Raw genomic sequence first — 18898 nt, 5'->3', positions numbered from 1 at the left:
ATTAGTTTTGAAATGGCTTAGATATCCCAAACAAAGCGAACCTAATGAAAGGTGGGACCCACCTTTTACTAGGATGGTATTGTTTTCCGTTGTTTTTGATATTTCAGCCATTTCAAAACCGAATTTCATCAATTGTAATAAACTTTAAACTATCAAAATTGTATGCTCTTTACAATCATTTTCATAAAGTTGTTTCTAAGAATCCTCATCTCAATCAAGACTATCATCCCTTTAAATACATACAGTCGGAATGCCTTGCATGGTTCGATAGGACGACACGATATAAGTGTCATTGGCTTTTATATCAAATCATGTGCCATAGCTTACCGAGTAGTGGACACAACGTTTAATCCATCTGGAAATTTAGTGACGATATATACATTTTTATGCAATGCTAGTCATGGCATGAAAGAATGATAATAACAACTATTTACATAGGTCACCACTACGATAGGGTATAGGAGTCATTCAAAAAGACCCTCTGTTAACGTTTTAAGTGTGCAATGGTGTGTATTGTTTTAATGTATACAAAGGACTATCGATTTCCTCTGATGTGATGTTGGTCCGGTAGAAAAATATCATAAAAACATAAACCTGTTATCCCTGGCTTCAGTCCGGTGGCAAGGGCAGTCAGGATAAGTGTATTTTGATTCATTTCAAGTGCTCGTTCACTTTGTCAAGTAGAAATCATAACAAAGACGTGGAAGGCATTCACTGACCCGATTCTCGCGAGGAAATTTCCTATCGAGGTTAAACGCTTGGACGTTGAGAAAGATGTTTACGCTTTCTAAAAATAATTGGGTTTTAGAGTCGACGCCCATATTCTGTTCAAAGATTTTTATCAAACCCTTTGCAATTGGGAACTTTGCGTTAGATGGGTCTTGTTTTTAACGTCGATGCGGACTTCAGAATCTCGCAAGAGAACGGGTTGAAAGTAAGTGTCTATTGATATTAAAGAAGTTAAAAAAAAATCGAATGAGAAGAAAAGGGAGAGAAATAGATAGGTAGATAAATGAAATGGTTGATAGGTAGATTGAAAGAAGTATAAAATAGGGGGATCGACTAACAAAGAGACAGAGAGACGGGAAAAATATGATACTGTTATAGTTTAAATGTTACATGAACAATCACAACCAGACATCCCTTTTTTGCTTTGCTGTCTCGTCACAAATGTGATATGTCGCAAAACAGGATTGTTCCTCCACCCCCCCCCCCCTCCCCCCACACCACCCACAACCATTTTGGAAAGTTTCCAACAGCTAGACATCCTGCATCTTATTGGCAAGTGCAATGTACAGGAAGAATGATAACGGCGGATGAACGGGCGCTGATAAGGCTGATATCATCAGATCTAATCACAGTACCAGTTGTCATAAACGCATTGCGTTATTTCACTGGGCTTCATGCATTGTTTCATATTCAGATTGTTTTATAATCACGACGGGGTATTAGAAAAACAATGGGGAAACTATTTGTTGGGGAAACTAATGTTCATGTAGAATTAGATTTGAATATACATTTGCGGTTTCAGTTACGCACAAGTTAATACAATCCCATTCAAATATTTTTGTCGTAAATCTACATTTGAAACATCAGAACAGTGCCCTCATGGACTAAAACAAAAACAAAACAAAAAAGGTGCACATTTAATTATCTCGTATGCGACGACACCGTTACTTAATGCCCAGTCTTTGAGGATTGTGGATCGCCCCATAAAAGGCATAATTTACCATTTGCAGAAGAAACAAAACCCAGCATTTGTGCTTTAAAATAGTTCTAACATGTGAGTTAGGGATAGAAACAACCACTGTAAAAATTCGAATCCGTATAATCGATGGTAAGTATTGTTAATTACATAAAATGTGAACAATAGTTATGATAAAAATGTTTCCAGACTAAACCGTCTAGTTATGGTTGAATGAGAAAAATGCAGATATCTCCTTATATTTTAGGCTTTATTGCGGAAAAAAAAAATATGGTAGGATGTTTTGTGATACAGCAGAGCTACACATATGCATCAAATGTGATATCTTGAAAATTTTTTAAATCACTGCTCCCAAAGGTAAACAGGACCTTTAAACGTTATGACGCGAGGAAGAAGATACATTACAACGCAACTGAAAGAAGACCAGTAATAATGAGCAGATCATGAACAGACCAGACAAAATAACTGAAGGGGTAATTCAAGCACCTCGTAGTGACTCATTAGACACGTGTATATAATTTTACTGCCAAAATCGTCTTTGACACACTTCCGCGTTATAGATATACAGTTTGCAAATCTTTAATTAGTACTTGAGGTAATGCAATCTCTTCCTCCTTATATCTCCGTCTCCTTCTTCTCTTCCACATCCTCTTCGTTTTTCCTTCGTCTTAAGGCAGTTTGTTGATCCGCGGACGAGCAATCCTGAATGAGACACGGAGCTGTTTCACGCAAGTAACTTAAATTTTCAACATGTGCTTCTCTGTCTGTCTGTCTGTCTGTCTGTCTGTCTGTCTGTATCAAATAACAACAGATTTAGGAAGCGTACCTTACGGCATCATGCACTGACAACGTGAACTATCATCTTTGGATAAGAGCCAGAAGAGAATTGCTTTCACCGTCTATATCCGACTTCAAGACAACATACATGTATTAGACGAAGTATAAAGATCGTCTGGACATGTGGCCAGGACGGGTGGGGGATACCGACAAACTAACAACAAGAGAAAATTAAGAAGGGAAGGAGAATGTGAGATGAAATGAAGACAAAAAGAGGAGTGTAAGGGAGTATAGAACCACGAACAATCCCAGTAGGAGGAGGAGGAAGAAGAAGAGGATATCGACAACAGTGACGATCACAAGAGAGCAAAACCCAGTAGGAGGAGGAGGAAGAAGAAGAGAATATCGACAACAGTGACGATCACAAGACCCCAAAACAAAAACAAGAACTCGACATTGACACAGGCAGGCGGGAGAAGGGTCTTTATGACTGTCTGAATGGCTAGACGCTTGTGGGTTTTCCAACTTCCGAGTTTAAGGGTTGCTGTCACATTCTTGCACTTGACATTTATCCCAAGATTATTAAAAAATGTGTTCACTATAATGTTTGGGAAAGCACAAGTGAGAGACTGGGACGAACGCCATGACTTTTACTCATTCAATCGACAGTATGATCGGATAGATAGATCATCACCTTGTCATATTGTGTATATAGCGTAATGTTACACGAGATTAAACACCCGTTTGGGTGCCACACGCGTAAACCAGCACACGCGTGAACTTGCATGGAATAAAGCAAGTGACATCACAATTCGAACCAATTGTCACATGATGCCGTTTCCTGTTGTGATGGGAGGATTATGTTGTTATCAAATGCAATGTTATGTTATGTCATGTTTGCCCCCTTGGACATGTGACCGCACAGACGAGATCACGGGCAAAGAAGTACAGTCACAGCGACAGCCTCACAACCATGAAAAGCTGCAGTCAGTGGCAAACGAGTTAATCCCAATGGCATTCAAGGCTAAAGTCAAGGAGAATCCTTAAAGGTCGCCAGCTTTGTATGGTTAATCGCCTACTTTTGTGAGTGTGTACAGTGTGTGTGTGTGTGTGTGGGGGGGGGGGGTAAGGACTACGAACACTTGTCTTGTTTGGCGAAATTGCCTACGTCTAAACCAACGACAATGTCGGCAGGGCATAGGTTAATCACTGACAGAGCTGCGCGGTCTCCGAATGGGACATCCCCATAGTCAATGTCAATGGCGGAGCAATGTTACAGAAATCCTCTTCAGCAACTGCGGCGGCATTACGACGTTACACGTGCGGAAGGGAAAGAAAAAAAAAGCGGATTCAGCGAAACAAGGGGGAGTTGCTATACAATTGTTAAACAGTCGGGGAAAAAAAAAAACTAACACGTCAACACACACAATGACACAACGATGTAAAACTATAAAACCACATGTCTCTCAGCTGTTCCCCTGTCAACAAGTTCACAGAACTTCGCTGCTCAGATATTTGACAACCTATTCATGTTGGTTACTGTAGTAGCTGTTGGCATGGTTGGTGGCGATTATGGCTGGCGCACTCCATGTACATGCATCTTCAACAATAATCATAAAAGACGTATCTAAAACTCGAGAGTACAGACAAATACGAAGGAATCGCATGTGACTCAAAGGACAAAAGATGATGACAACCAGCCAAATATGTAGTGTAAAGATTAATTTGCCATGCTTTGAGTTTTCTTCTCGGTTTTTGTTTCTTTTCTTCTTCTTCTTCTTCTTCTTTTTTTTTATAATTCAAGCCGCCGGTGCAAGTGCGGTTGTCGGTGCAGGTGCATTTGTGACTCACGAATGTCATTTTATGTTTGTCCTACAGGGGAATAACACAGTAAGACACACAAGTTTAAGTATGGAGAAGAAACTTGCAGTAAGCCAACTACACCATAGAGCATACGTCTACGGACCATACACCTACGGCTATTCAGAGACGCGAGTCCTCTGTAAGTCAAACGATTGGTATTGGTATAGTCAAGAAGGTTCTAGAGAATGGAGTCACAACCGTCTTATTTCCTTTGCTAGATGTTCGAAGCCGCCGCTCAAAAATATTTGAAGCATGTGCAAAACAGGATCTGCCGCGCAGATACGAAGACAATTGACTCGTGTCTCATTGCATAATCACTAGCCACTTTCAAAGGAAGATATTTCTTTGTGATGGTAATTACTTTCGCTATCCCTTCTTATAAAAGGTAGGTGGTACAGACATGAGGATGCGCGAATAGAAGTTGAGCAAAAAATGCTGAAATGAAGATGAAAATTACTCGACTGGGCATATGCGGGCACTAATCTGATATATCTATCAATAAAGAATTATACTTGAAGATTAGTCCATATTAGTTTCATTTGTGGAAACTAAGCGGAAAAGTGATAAAACCAGCTTTCCAGGATGGTACAGTTTTAAACATTTTCACATGATACAGCTCAGCTTTACACTTTTGCGCAAATTTCTGGACGGAAATGTCTTTTGTTTTACATGCTTTATCATTAAAGGACAAGTTCACCTACATTAACATAAGGATTGAGAGAATGTAGCAATATTAGTAGAACACATCATCGAAAGTTTGAGGAAAATCGGACAATCCGTTCAAAAGTTATGAATTTTTGAAGTTTTTGTGCAGTCACCGCTGGATGAGAAGACTACTACAGTGTATGATGTCACATGCGTACAACAATATAAGGAAAATGGGTAATTATTATGGGTAATATTATTCCCATTGCATTTAGAAAGAGGCAAGTCAAGTGCTCTTTTATTATGCGAAAAAAGTGAAAATATGTTGAATTTTCTTTACATTTTCCTTATACTGTTGTACTCATATGTCATCACGAGCCTTAGTAGTCTCCTCATCCAGCGGTTCCAAAAAAAAGTTTGAAAAATTCATATTTTTTGCATCGATTGTCCAATTTTCCTCAAACTTTCACTGATGTGTTCTACTAATATTGCTGCATTCTCTTAATCCTATGTTAATGAAGGTGAACTTGTCCTTTAATTTCATTTCATTTCATTTAATAAATAGATAAGCAAAATATGGCCAAAATTATGATAACGTTCAAAATTAATCTTCAGAATGCTGAGCAAGACAGCGGCAAGGAACATCGATCATCAAAGTCACAAGTGCATCTGTGGAATTCCTTTGTACATCAATAGAAATCTGACAACTGTTTGAATAATCACAGCCAGTTGGAACTCCAATGTATAAAACCTCCTTGGTATAGTTTTGTTACTCTGCTACTACTACTGCTACAGCCAATGACAGCGGGTTTTTATAGTATCACTGATGATGACGGCAACAATAATGATGAATATGATGATGGTGATAATGATGATGATGATGATGAACACAATGCTAACATTAATACGATTCTATTTACGGAGGATAGCCTTTTCATTAGAGACATCGTAAGCTACTATGATCTTAAATCGGACACGGGGTACCCAAAAGGTGAATTCCAAATCCATACGGAATTTCGGAGACGATTATTTGTGTGTCAGAAGACATAATATTTCCATAACAAATCAGTTGGCGAATGCTGTGTAGTTATATTCCGAAAAATTGTTTGACCTGACTTGTGTGATTACGGATAACTTTGAAAGTTCACTGTCTCGGTGTCTCTTCTATTTTTACTTACCAAGTCGACGAAGAGGACAAAGAACTATAACAAGACCGTGAAAATGCGGTTAATGCCGCCGTTTAGCCGATCGTCAACATTAGTCACTCTTCGAAGACATTAATATTTATTTATTTATTTATTCATGTTTTCTTTAAAAGCAGGGTTGTCCCGTTCAGAGCCTCAATGGCCTGCTTTGCAAGGGAGCCCTGCATCACATACAAAGGTTACAAATCAACGAATTACAAATAATATCGGGTAACATATATACAAAATAGAAAACAAAACAAAACAAAACAAATGAAAACATAATACGACATATTAGAAGTGGTGGTCATATGAAGTGATAACTAAATCAAAAGATAGACTGGTGAAGCCGGAGACGTTTCTTGAAAACTGGTAATGAAGGGGATGATTGAACGGAAATTGGAAGTGAGTTAAACATTTTACAAGCGGAGTATGAGAAGGAACGTTTCTTATTGTCTGTTTTTGGCTTAGGTAAATATAACTGATTTGTTAGGACATGTCTAGTAGGATATATAACGTTACGTCGGGATATAAGCTTACAAAGATAAAATGGGGTTGCATCATTAACTATTTTATAGGCCAATATACAATACTGATATTCTAATCTCTTTTCAATGGATTGCAATTTAAGTGTATCTAATAAGCTAACTGTTGATGTTTTATAGTCTGCATTTAATACCATACGAGAATATTTATTTTGACATATTTGAAGTCTACGAATGTTCTTCTTAGTTAAAGATCCCCATACTGTGCAACAATAATCAATATGAGGGAGAATCAAAGAATAATATAATTGAATTAACATATCTTTTGTTAAGCAATACTTGATTCTACGTATACACATTGTAGCATACGAAACTTTTCTTATAACTTCATTCACCTGAGGAGACCAGTCGAGGTTTTGGTCAACCGTCACACCTATAACGTTACTAAGCTGAGATTAATACGTCACCTAATCGCCCTGCCCTCACTACCTGCTTTGGTTTCATATCATACTCTGCTGTAATACAGAGACTGTGGGCAATTACATTTCATAAGAATCCACATCAGTGAGATAATGTGAATATATCTGGATTTGATATGAATTGTTAAAACAAACAGACATATAAGCAGGAAAACCGAACTTGCTAACACTCGTGAAGTATAGTCGAATATAACCCCAGGAAAAAAAAAAGAATATGGAATATCATTAACACTTTGCTTACTGATACTGGATGTGCCGCGTTGTTCTTACACATCTCTGATTTTCCATACTATAGCTAAATCTGAGAGTAAGAACGAAAAAAAGAAAGAAAGAAAGAAGAAGAATGACGTAAAGGTTTACAAACAAGGAGAAATAAGGCTAAACATTTAATTGATGGAAATGATCAAGGTTGAGAGATAAGTGGTCTGGGCTGTATCAGTTTGATTTTTTTTTCTTATTTGGTTGTTTGTTTTTTGCCTGTTTGTTTGTTTGACTTTGTTTTATTTTTTCGTTTTTGTTTCCTTTTGTGGTTTTCTGGGAGCTGATCAAAAACATGTGTCTTTAAAAGTGTTCAGAAAGACAGAGTATGTCATTGTCACATGACATTTCACGACAGTAATACAAAACTATCTGGTCTCGTTCCAGTGCCTGGGCAGCCTGTGTATCCAATTGCCGTCTGGGTGCCATATAGGTTACGGCGCCGGAAAAATGGAAAAGTGATATTTTTTTTTATTTTTTTTTTTCTTCTAAACCTGAGAGTACCGGTTCAGTCGATATAGAGGGGAGACCTTAACGGTATTTCCTGATACTCTGACTATGATAGATAAAAAGAAAATACCACTTCGTTTTGTTTTTTCCTGCTTCATAAATTGCTTTTGTTGCAGTCGTTTTTATCTTCTTCTTTTTTTTCTTTTTTTTTTTTTTTTTGGGGGGGGGGGGGGAGTGCAACCACAGTGTAGAGCAGAATGTATAACAACTTGAACTGTCTTTAACATAGGCCTATATACCGCTATCAGCCTGCTGCCCTAATGTTCTCCCCCCCCCCTCTCTCTCTCTCTCTCTCTCTCTCTCCATTCTCTTTCTATGTTGAGCATTTTCTCTTCCTTTCTATCCCGCTATATCTTGTTATCGAATTATATCTACATCTATCTATCTATCTATCTATCTATCTATCTATCTATCTGTCTGTCTATCTGTCTGTCTATCTATATTTCTCTCCATCTATCCGTCTATCTATCTATCTATCCATCTATCTGTTCATCAATCTCTCTCTCGCTCTATCTATCAATCTATCTACCCCCCCCCCTCTCTCTCTCTCTCCCTCTCTGTGTCTCAGTTTTGAAAACCTTCATTTCTTATGCGGTATTTGCTATGCTAACAACACAGCGTTATCGGGCAGTCAAATTTAAAAGGGATAAATGATTCCAAAAAATTGTTGCAGCCTTCATGCCTTTAAAACATGCATTCTTTGGTCTCTCTAAGGACATAAATTCTAAATATAATTAACACTTGTTTGATTGATATCCATGTATATTTTCTCACTCATCGATCTTCCTTTCTGCTTCTTAATCTCTGTTGTTGAATGAGTGATAGCTCATAAGTTCAGCATAGTAAATAATATCAGGCAAAATATAGCATTGTATGTACGAAATGAAGTGGCCCATATACGTCTAGAAATGATGAGTGACCTTGGCAAGCGAATTTTTGTTCTACCAAATATCGTGGCGTTTCTCCCCCTGTGTAATATACTGTACAACTTTAACACATATAAATAATCCATAAGCGCTGCGTTATACTTCTTCGCTAATTGTGATGAGTTTCACAAACTTTGGTCCAGTCCACCTGAGGCAAGTCGAGTGTCACTTTAAAACTAGTGTTAAGTCTTTCAATGCCAGTGACTTTGAATGGTGCGTACAACGCTATGTGGTTTTCTGTGCAGATCAGCACTCACAGCACGCAAAGGATTAAGGGACTACAAGCATTCAAATAAGGCGCCACTATTGTAAGGTATCTAGGAAAAGCTGGCTTTAATAGTGTAGCTGTTTTGATTAGTTCTGTTGACAATGAACGGCCGCTAGTAGCAGGAACCACAAAGTATGATGTCATTACCATTTTCTTGTTGTATGGCGGAGAGGGATCGAGGGATAAAGTTCAAGTATATAAAAGTGTTCAGAATTAACGCAAAATACATGTATCAATCTTTCCCCCGTGATGGGGTTTGACAATAGGATCCCTTCATCAACTGAGTTTTCCTGTAAAAACTAATTCGAGAGTTCTGGGGCTAAAAGCATGGCATCAACTTCTCATCCAACTTGCCTATAATGTGGTTGCTGCTTCATGCTTGAACGTCAGGTCATTGAATACGCATTCTTTGTCACTCGTTGCCAGTATGCCGCGCATTTTATTAATGAACTATGTATAGGCGCCTAGATTTGGTTGTTCTTTGCGCCCTGAATATATTCAGTATGAAATGTATAGTAGGATGATATCCATCTCTCTTCATACTTATCCAGACCCCACCCCCACCTCCTCTTCCTTCTCATCCGTCTCCTCATACACGTCATACTCCCTTTGTAATTTCCCCTCAAATCTGAAGAATGCCTTCTCTAACGTCATGTCATGCAATTGGGTGTATTGTAAGTTGCACAGCAGCAACGCCGAGACTGTCATTTATACTACATACTGACACGATGCAATCAATGCTGAGAAAATGCTAAGAAAAGCATGTGCCCATAAAGCTCCATGTATCTCCAGCTATTCCTGACAGTGTGATCGTTCTATCTTTAACCAATAAAATAGACGCGCAAGCAAAAATAACCCCATAATACCACGAGCAACATGTAGGGCAGGCGAGATTTGTCTCTTCAAAAAGAATGATTCAAGGAACGTATATGCGTCATAAGGGTTTTACGCTTTAAATAATCGAGCTTACCCCCCCCCCCCCTCTCTCTCTCTCTCTCTCTCTCTCTCTCATCTCCTTGGGTAAACTATTCTTGAAGCCGTTCTAAACGAGAACCATACCATTATTTGCAATACACATTGGTTACAATGGACGTGCAAACATCACGAGTCATGTTGATTTGAGAGAGCATGTAATGTGATCGGACAGATATTGTGCGATTAGAATGAAGTTCTCACTGTAACGCTTCTTTGATGTTTCTGCTTGTTACACTTACTCTTAAAGGGATGATACAGTTTCGGCTGAGATTGGGGTTGAGGTTTCCAACTATTGTTACATAGTGTATTATCATTACTTTTATGATGATCACGATTTTTAGAGAAATTGAGAAATTTCATATGTGATAAAAGTGCATATAATTCTAAGAGGAATTCAAAGTTTATTTGATGAAAATCGGTGTTGAAATGGCTGAGATATCCAAAACAAGGCGATCCTCATAAAAGGAGGGACCCGCCTTTACATCAGGGTTGCTTGGTTTTACTTTTAATATACTTACTTTTTAATATATCAGCCATTTAAAAATAGATACATGTATTCAGCAAATGAATATTGAATTCCTCTTAGAAACTATTGCATTCTTTTTAGTACTTCATAAAGCGGTTTCTAATTATCTCGTAAGACGTTAAACTGTTATTTCTCACCTCAACCAATGATATACTATCCCTTTTACAGAGACTACACTTTACGTTTTTACATTGTAACAGTTATAGGCTTATAAATACGAAATGTGGTTTTCGTTTAGTCGGTTCGGAATCTCATTTCGGAAGACAATTCCAAGCACTGCTTGATTACGTGAGGTGAGTACTAGGTCAGTTAGAACATGGTCAGTAGTGTGATTTGGAAAAAAAAAACAAAGAAGAAAGAAGAAGATAATAAATGGGTCGAGTGGTACAAGCTATCTCCGTCCTCCAAGAGTCGACCTATCAGAACGTATAGAAGAGATAAGGCTCTTTGTTGTTGTTGTTCTTCTTCTTCTTTTTGTTACTGTTGATAATCATTTAACACTGACAGACAAAAGCGTGAAGTACATTACATGAAGGTGATATAACGATTTATGACTTTAAACAGTATGTATGAACAAATACTTCGGATGGGCCGAAGAATAAAGCAGCGTTTTGATAAAAGCTTATAAACAAGAGACTTACATGTCTTCACCAAGCTCCCTGTGCATGGCCAGCGAGTATCCGAACTGACTCATCTCCGGCCCGCTCCGGACCGTCGGTAACAGCGTGTCGATGTTGAAGGCATCCGACGAAACGAAGACGTATCCCAGCAAGAGGAATAGCAGGGAAGTTCTTGCAATAATAATCGGTAGCCCACCTACAGCGTGTGACCACCTTTTAGCCCTAGTCCTCCATGGTAAAGGGTCCATTATAACAAATTTCCAGTATTTCAGCTCCATGTTTGATGTATCTCCAGAATAACAATTGCCGCTCCCAAGTGTCGCCTCACAATCTGTGTTATCCCTTCACTGTAGCTCAGTTTATCGCGTAGCCGAATATATTATCCCTGTTCGCTTGAAAATAAATCAGAATTTCGCAGTTATTGGTGTATACTACACTGTACAAGGATAACCAACAGCACTTTCTGTTGTTGACAGATGTCAAGCGGTGAAACGCGAAATTTTCCTGCAGTTAGCGTACTCTCGATGGGAAAAACAGACAAAAGTCTGCGCTTGAAAAACGTTGGCCCCAATTCCAGTTATTGCAGTTGTACGTGGCCGCAATCGGTGACGAAACAACAATTAACCGTAGGACTGGCCTGAACCTTCAACCTTGTGGATGGAAAAGTCTACGCCGACGATTCTCCGTCTCTTCCTCGCAACAGTTTCGGGCCTAAATGAGGCTCTGGGGAACATGTCATCTACCAGAGCACATCATCGTTGATGAACAGCGTCTTAACCTTCTGCAGAATGTGGCAAATTGCGAAACACCCTAAACTTGATCGAAGACATGCAGATTGGTGCAGACACTCTCCGCGGCCTGCATGTCCCTCACGAAGTCAGCAGTGGGGTTACTGGTGCAAAAGTGACAAGATACTGAAATCCATCCCGCGTTCATTCACAAGCCGCAGTCCTTTCTCCTTTGGTCAGATTTGAAAGCAAAATCTAAAACAGAAGTCACAACATTGCTTGACAATGCGAGACAAGACAGTGGGCGATTGCTATGGGGGTTGTTGATGGAGTATTTTGAAATCTCTCTCCTTTACTGAGCCGTTTCCGCTATCACGGCGTCATTAATTGATTGCTGCGCGATGGTCGCATCGCAGTAACGCTTGCAAACTTCCCAGCTTACTAATGCTCTCTCGCACTTATTATCTTCGCCAGGAACCCCCCATTTATCGCCTTTCCTTCTGCCGCGCATGCGTCCTAGGCGTGGTGGCACGTGCTGTGTGAGAGCAAAGCGAAGTCTTAGAGGACGGAGCTTGCCTTGTAATAAGACGGCTATGAGTTGGACTTGGAACAGTGCAGGAGCCTTACCATGCCCGTCTTTAAAAAAGAGGAAAATATACGCTGTGCTTTTAACAAAACAAAAAGAGGAAAGAAGGGGAATCCATTCTACATATGCCATAGATAATCAAGAGGAAGGCAATGAGAGGTCTGATCACTTCTGGCGCTAAGCGGCAAGGCTCAGAGACCTAGATAATGAAGGTTAGAAAAAGGCAGATTTGGCCTAATGTGTTTGACATTTACTTGCCATAGGAAATGGACATGTTATCGGCGGTTATCAGAAAAATTCGCTTTCCTTTTGTCACCCCCCCCCCCCCATTCCAAGTTATATTGTTCAATGTCAGTCATTGAGGAATCTCCAAGGACGGATTATGTTGTGTAGGGAATTCTATCGGCAGAGACATTGGGAACGTTTTCTTCATCCCCAAGCACCCCACCCCCCCCCCTTTAACCTCTAACATCAGGATCATATAATCAACAACACCAACAATAGCAACAATAAAGGAAGCGGGCAACAACCAAAGAGGAAAATACCATAGACGTTGGGTTTAAAGGGGATGGCTAGTAACTTATCAGTGAGAATCAGTGGGAATGCTGGGGGATGCCAATCCTTGTGGGATTCATTTAAGAGTACATTATAATATATCTAATGTTGTGTGATGATTATTTGCTTCAGAATGGTCTCATATTCAAGTAATGTGCAGTTTAACGGGGCGATTATAGAATAGATATTTAAATGAATCCCACAAGGATTGGAACAATCATCCCCTAGCATTCCCACTGATTCCCACTTATCAGTTACTAGCCATCCCCTTTAAACCTGCGGACAAAATATAGTTTGGAGGATGGAATTATTTTATCCTTCATTGCTTTCCAGATGACCTTAATAGCTGAAATGTCACTGTTCACCTTCAACTACGAAGGTTCCTCGGGACGTAAACATTTAAAAGAAATGTACCGGAACAAATTTAGAATTACCAATACTTAAAAAGACATGTGCGGCGAAAGTTTCGTATTGAGTGCATGGCTTTAATGTCTTATGCTTTCCGGTCGCTGTCACCTTCATCCTAAGATTAATAGTCATAGTAAGTAACAAAACAACCACGGACAAATAAAGCATATGACGACTTTTTACCACTTTCATCGGCGTGCGTCCTTCGCCATTTTTAGCAGTAGCGAACTCTTTGAGATTGCTTGAAAGGCCTATATAGAAGCTATAAAGTTAAAATCATACATTGTATATAATCGTAAATTCATATATAGAGTTATGCTCTGTAACTGACGAGGACGCAACTATTCCATCTGGAAACATCCTTGCCCGTCATGCCCGTGTCACGTATACTGTCAGCGTCTATTTACAAATATGATATGACACATTGCTATAATATCCATCTATCTATACAGGAGGAATTGAGATTTCTGTATTTCTCATCGCGCAAGAAACGAGAAGAAAAGGTGCGTTTTTTCTCTCGACATGCAAAAGCGCACCCGCGCGATATGAGAGTTTCAGTAGTATCGATAATTGCTTTATTTGTTTCTGATTGATATTTTTGTAACTGGCTCGCTAATCATCAGCTTTCACGTCGCTTGGTTTGGATTGTATCTGCACACTTTCATTCGGAACCGGTTGTAAAATTGAGATCAATCCCTACAATTGATGCGGCCTGACAGAACACTCCATCAAAAAGGGGGACATATCTGGTAACGTTTCAGACTCATTAATGTCCATGTCACTTAATTCCCCATCGTTGCCGGTAACTCAATCTGAATGAAAAGACACGGAGCACCTCAACATACAAAGCTGTCGAAGCAGCTAGACAGCTGGCTGTACCTCAGGCAATGTGCTATTGCTGCCCGACTGCTGCTAAAGTGCACGGCGCGGAACGGTCCGCCTCGTCCCCGAACGCTTGAGTATGCTGAAAGACGCAATTTACACCGCCAATCGCTTCGACTCTCCTGACTCGAAGCGATTTGGCCACCTGGGGAGAGAGAGATAGAGAGGAAGAGAAAGAAAGAAAGAGCAAAAATACCTAATTAGATTATATACTTGGCAAATGAGTGTCCTGATGACTTCATGAAAAAAAGAAGAGTTCGCCTTGGGCCAATGATTTGGCACAGAGCTAACTTGCGAACGCAGTTCATCAAATATCTCTTACTCACACTGATGATAGTTGTGAAATCCATGTGCAGTTTAAATGCAATACCTACCATACTAAATTTGAATTTTTAATAAAACAGTTACCAAAAGCTATGTGTTCATTTAAGTAAAATCCAACGAACTGAATCGTGCAATTAAATTTATAATCGGACTCAAAATATACAAGTTTTAAGAATGACATGTTTCATCTTTCTTCTTCATCTTTTTTTTCCATTTTTTTTTCAATTCTCCGCTTGTACAAATGAAATAATTATGAAAAAAAGTCCAAAATTTCACACCAAAATGTGAAAAAAGAAATAGAGTACTTAAAATGTAATAAACGAAAATACATTTCATCATAACATTAAGATATACCAGTTGAGGAGACATCATCAACAAGTAGTTTTGCTTGACTGGGATAACGGCACGCGGCGCCTCTTGGCGATTTGGTATGTTATGATCCCCTCCCCCCTCTTTTTCAGTTGAAGGAACAAAACACACACACACACACACACACACACACACACACAAATAGAACACTGGAACTTCGAGTATATCCAATATCATGTAGACGAGGATGACATCACAAATGGAATATAACAACAAAAGAAACAAATTTTTAACCAATTTAACGACAATGAAGCCGATGGAAACCTAAGCAAAAGTGGCGAGAAGAGAAGGGATAGTAACGATTAGCAAATACACGTGTAGTTTAGAACTGGGTTATCACCCTATTCACACAAAGTAGAAGAGGTGATGATGATAATCACCTCACGTCTTCCTCATGCTTGGTAGATGATTTCTTAATCATTTTCAATTTCATATTAACCCTTGTGACCGTGCATCACAAAACGAACAAAAAGTCGCACTCCTTGATTTCATGTGAGGACTCAAAAAAGGTGAAATGGGTCAACCAAGTCAATATTTACTTTTCCATAATATTTATTTTCCTAAAGAGCTACCCTTCTTCTACATTATTCGTAAGTTTGGGATAATAAAAATGAATGGGAAAGTGCATTTTCAGTAGTTATACTACAACCTATTTTTTCTAGAGTAGTGAGATCAGGTAGGCCTATGTCTTACAGGCCCCTTTTCATTTCTTGATAATCCTGTGCACACTCTTCAATTTCAAGTCTGATAACTTTTTAAGGGATAACGATACCACTTTTAAAGTTGGCCTTGATCATGGACAGAATGTGTTGATAGAGCATGCTCAATTTCAATTTAATCTGATGATCCCTTCATTGTTGTTGCTCCAGTGGTTTACATCCTGTTTTTTGTCCCATTCATCTTACAGCTAGCAAGGTTTGGTAAAATAGACACATAGACCCTGTACTTCAGAGCCTCTTTTCTCGGTTCACACTTTTCCAGAGTGTCCACTTTCTTTCTCATATTTAGAGAGGTTATATTAGGAGAGTCCATTTGAATTGAGTTATACATCATTTTAAAGCTTAGAGTCTGCTCTTTCAGAGTCTGTCCTTAACTAAAAATCCATGTTTGGCGACCTTTTGTTTGTTTTGTGATGCCGGGTCACATTTAAAAAAAAAAAAGGTAAGAAAGATTTGTGATTGCAGACGTGTGTGAGGTGATGACATTTTCAACTCCAAAAAAAAAGCTGCAAATGTAGTTGTGGTTAATATTACTGATCTATGAAAAGATGGGAAACATTAGAATTCCAATTAAACATTAGATTTTCTTATCTCAGTCCGATTTCTATTAACTATCTACACGAAACTTGTGACATCATATTTTCGTTCATCTGACTTTTTTTTTTCAAAGCCAGCACGAACATCGTGGTAGAATTGCCTTTTATGTAATCATATCAATTTAATTCAATTCAATTCAATTCAATTCAATTCAATTCAATTCATTTACATTTTTTTTAATCCAACAGAACATTACCTAGTTAAAAGAAATTACAAATTATCTCTATTAAGTGAATAAACTACATTAGATTAACAAGTGAACAAATGAATGATTCACGGATGAATGTAAAAAAAAAGCTGTATCATACGGAATGGCATTACAGGGATGTCCATTTATCAATTGTTACTATTATCTGGATTCAGGCAATACATTGCATCTTCTTAAAACAGCGGCTGTACCCCCCCCCCAAAAAAAAAAAAACAAACAAACAAACAAACAAACAACATGAAATTCCTTTGGATTTGCAAATTGCCTCTGTGGTACGTGCAATTGAGGATGTTCAAATTGATAATCTGACTCGTACCAACAGGAAGTATGTGGATTAGTTTTTAATTTTCATGTACACAGTGCCTGCCAAATCCTACAATTATCGTCGAGGTTAGTTATGTAGGCTGTCATTGGCTCCCCTGTTTTGTTACCCTCACGCATAAACGCCGAAATGTTTACTTATCAAGGTTGAGCATCCACGCAGGTGTGACAGGCAGTACTGGTGACAGGTGTGTTTCCCTTCGGGTGTGTGAGTGAGCGTGCGCCTGTGTGTGGTGCGGGAGTAGGGGGGGGGATGGGGGGGGGGGATTTGTCCCTGATCGTATTAACCTTGCGAATCCAAGCCCCTTCACCTTTTTTTTTTTTTCGTAAAAAGATACTAGAATAAATCTGAAAAAAAGAAATATTTTTAAACAAGCCGTATAAGCCTGTCAAAGAACTGTATTAGGTGTTGTTGATGATGGTGAATCTACATTCTGTATATACAAAATACAGACCATTTGTAGGTTTGGCACGCTTTTGCTGAAATTTCGGGGAAAACTAAATTTCTATTGGTATAAATTGATAAAGGTCTTCAAACTTTTGAATGATGAAAAAAATGGCAGTAATATAGTCTTTATTAAGAAGTGAGAACTCTGAGCGGAGTTTAAACAGGTTTATCCCCTCTTGGAAATTTCAGGAGTGGAATGAAATAATACGTTCACTGAGATATGGCACGTGACAGACACTGAATCTTCGTGTACCCAGTAAAATGTCTCTTTATTTTCCATTTGTAACGCGTCATGCCCGTCAGTGTATGGAGAAAAGAGTGCCAAAACTGACTACGTTGTGACATGGAATATGCAGGACGCCCTCTATAGTGTGTTTGCGCCAGGGCGTACTTTTCCAAGTAACTTTCCTGCTACTTACCTTATTCCAATGGACTGGATTCTGACTTACAGTTCTCACACGGAAATGCAAATGTTGATTAATAAGAGACTTCTCAATTCTTCTGATGCTTTCTTCAATTTCTAAATTGCAAAATAGGACTAAGAACGGAGGGAAATGTTAACTGTCGAGCACTGATCACAGTCAATAGGAAACGACACGCCATTGCGCCGTAATACACCATGACCGCATTAATCAAGGTTTCCAGTTGGGATTGCGTTTAGTAATTAAAAAGTTTTTATGATGTTTTAAATGGTTTTAGAAGAATATGTAGGTGTTTTCTTTAAAAAAAAAAGGGGGGGGGGGAGTTGATCTCTCCATAATATTCCACTGTACCAGCCAAAACAGCTTCTGTACATCAGTCAAGCTTGGTTAGTTAATAACTTGTCTGCACCTGAACCATGTCAGTCACGGAACATAGATTACAGACGTGACGTCATGCACAGACAAACAAACACTTTAATACGCAGACACACACACACACACACACACACACACAACACAAATGCTCACGTACACATACATACGCACTCACACGTTTTGCACAAGACTCCATCGTATATTATGTTGCGGCGAGGTGTACGCTCTAACAGTGTGAATGGGATTTGAATTTTGCGTGCAGAGCAGGGCCCCAAGAAAAATAACAGTGTTTTTTTTTTTTTTTTTTTCCTGTTGTATGTCACCCTGTATCACAAAACCACCAAAAAGTCGCCAGTCATGGATGTTTAGTTAGTGGACAAGTTCTACTTCATGAATGGATTGAGATAATGCGGCAATAAGTAGAACACATCTGTGCAAGTTTAAGGAAAATCAGACAGTCCATTCAAAAGTTATGAATTTTTAAGGTTTCTGTGCAGTCACTGCTGGATGAGAAGAATACTGCTGTTGATATTGTCACATGCGTAGAACGATATGTGGAAAATATAACGAGAATTCCACAAATCGAGTTTCTTGAGAAGAGTACAACCCTCAACTTAATTGTACATGACGTATAATCTATTATGTTAAGGGTAATATTAGTCCCCCTGCCTTCTGAAAGAGGCAACTCATGTGCTCTATTCTTAAGCGAGAAAAGTGAAAATATGTTGATTTTTT

At 38.9% G+C, this 18898-nt stretch overlaps 1 protein-coding gene and 1 pseudogene across 1 annotated transcript in view; both read right to left on the bottom strand.

Annotated features, from left to right (window-relative positions):
• Positions 1-11343, bottom strand: part of LOC140243743 (integrin alpha-8-like) — an 82128-nt gene extending 70785 nt beyond the window's left edge. The window contains exon 1 of the mRNA XM_072323409.1: positions 11243-11343. Within this exon, the coding sequence (XP_072179510.1) occupies positions 11243-11295 (53 nt within the window). The 5' untranslated portion in view covers positions 11296-11343. The remainder of the gene's footprint in view (positions 1-11242) is intronic.
• A 3047-nt stretch (positions 11344-14390) lies between these two features.
• The window catches only part of LOC140243423 (uncharacterized), an 89652-nt pseudogene continuing 85144 nt past the window's right edge, over positions 14391-18898 (bottom strand).

The sequence above is a fragment of the Diadema setosum genome, chromosome 20 (assembly GCF_964275005.1).
Source record: "Diadema setosum chromosome 20, eeDiaSeto1, whole genome shotgun sequence".
Lineage (NCBI taxonomy): Eukaryota > Metazoa > Echinodermata > Echinoidea > Diadematoida > Diadematidae > Diadema > Diadema setosum.
Note: the sequence above shows the minus strand (reverse complement) of the source record. Positions and strands in the feature narration are given on the sequence as shown.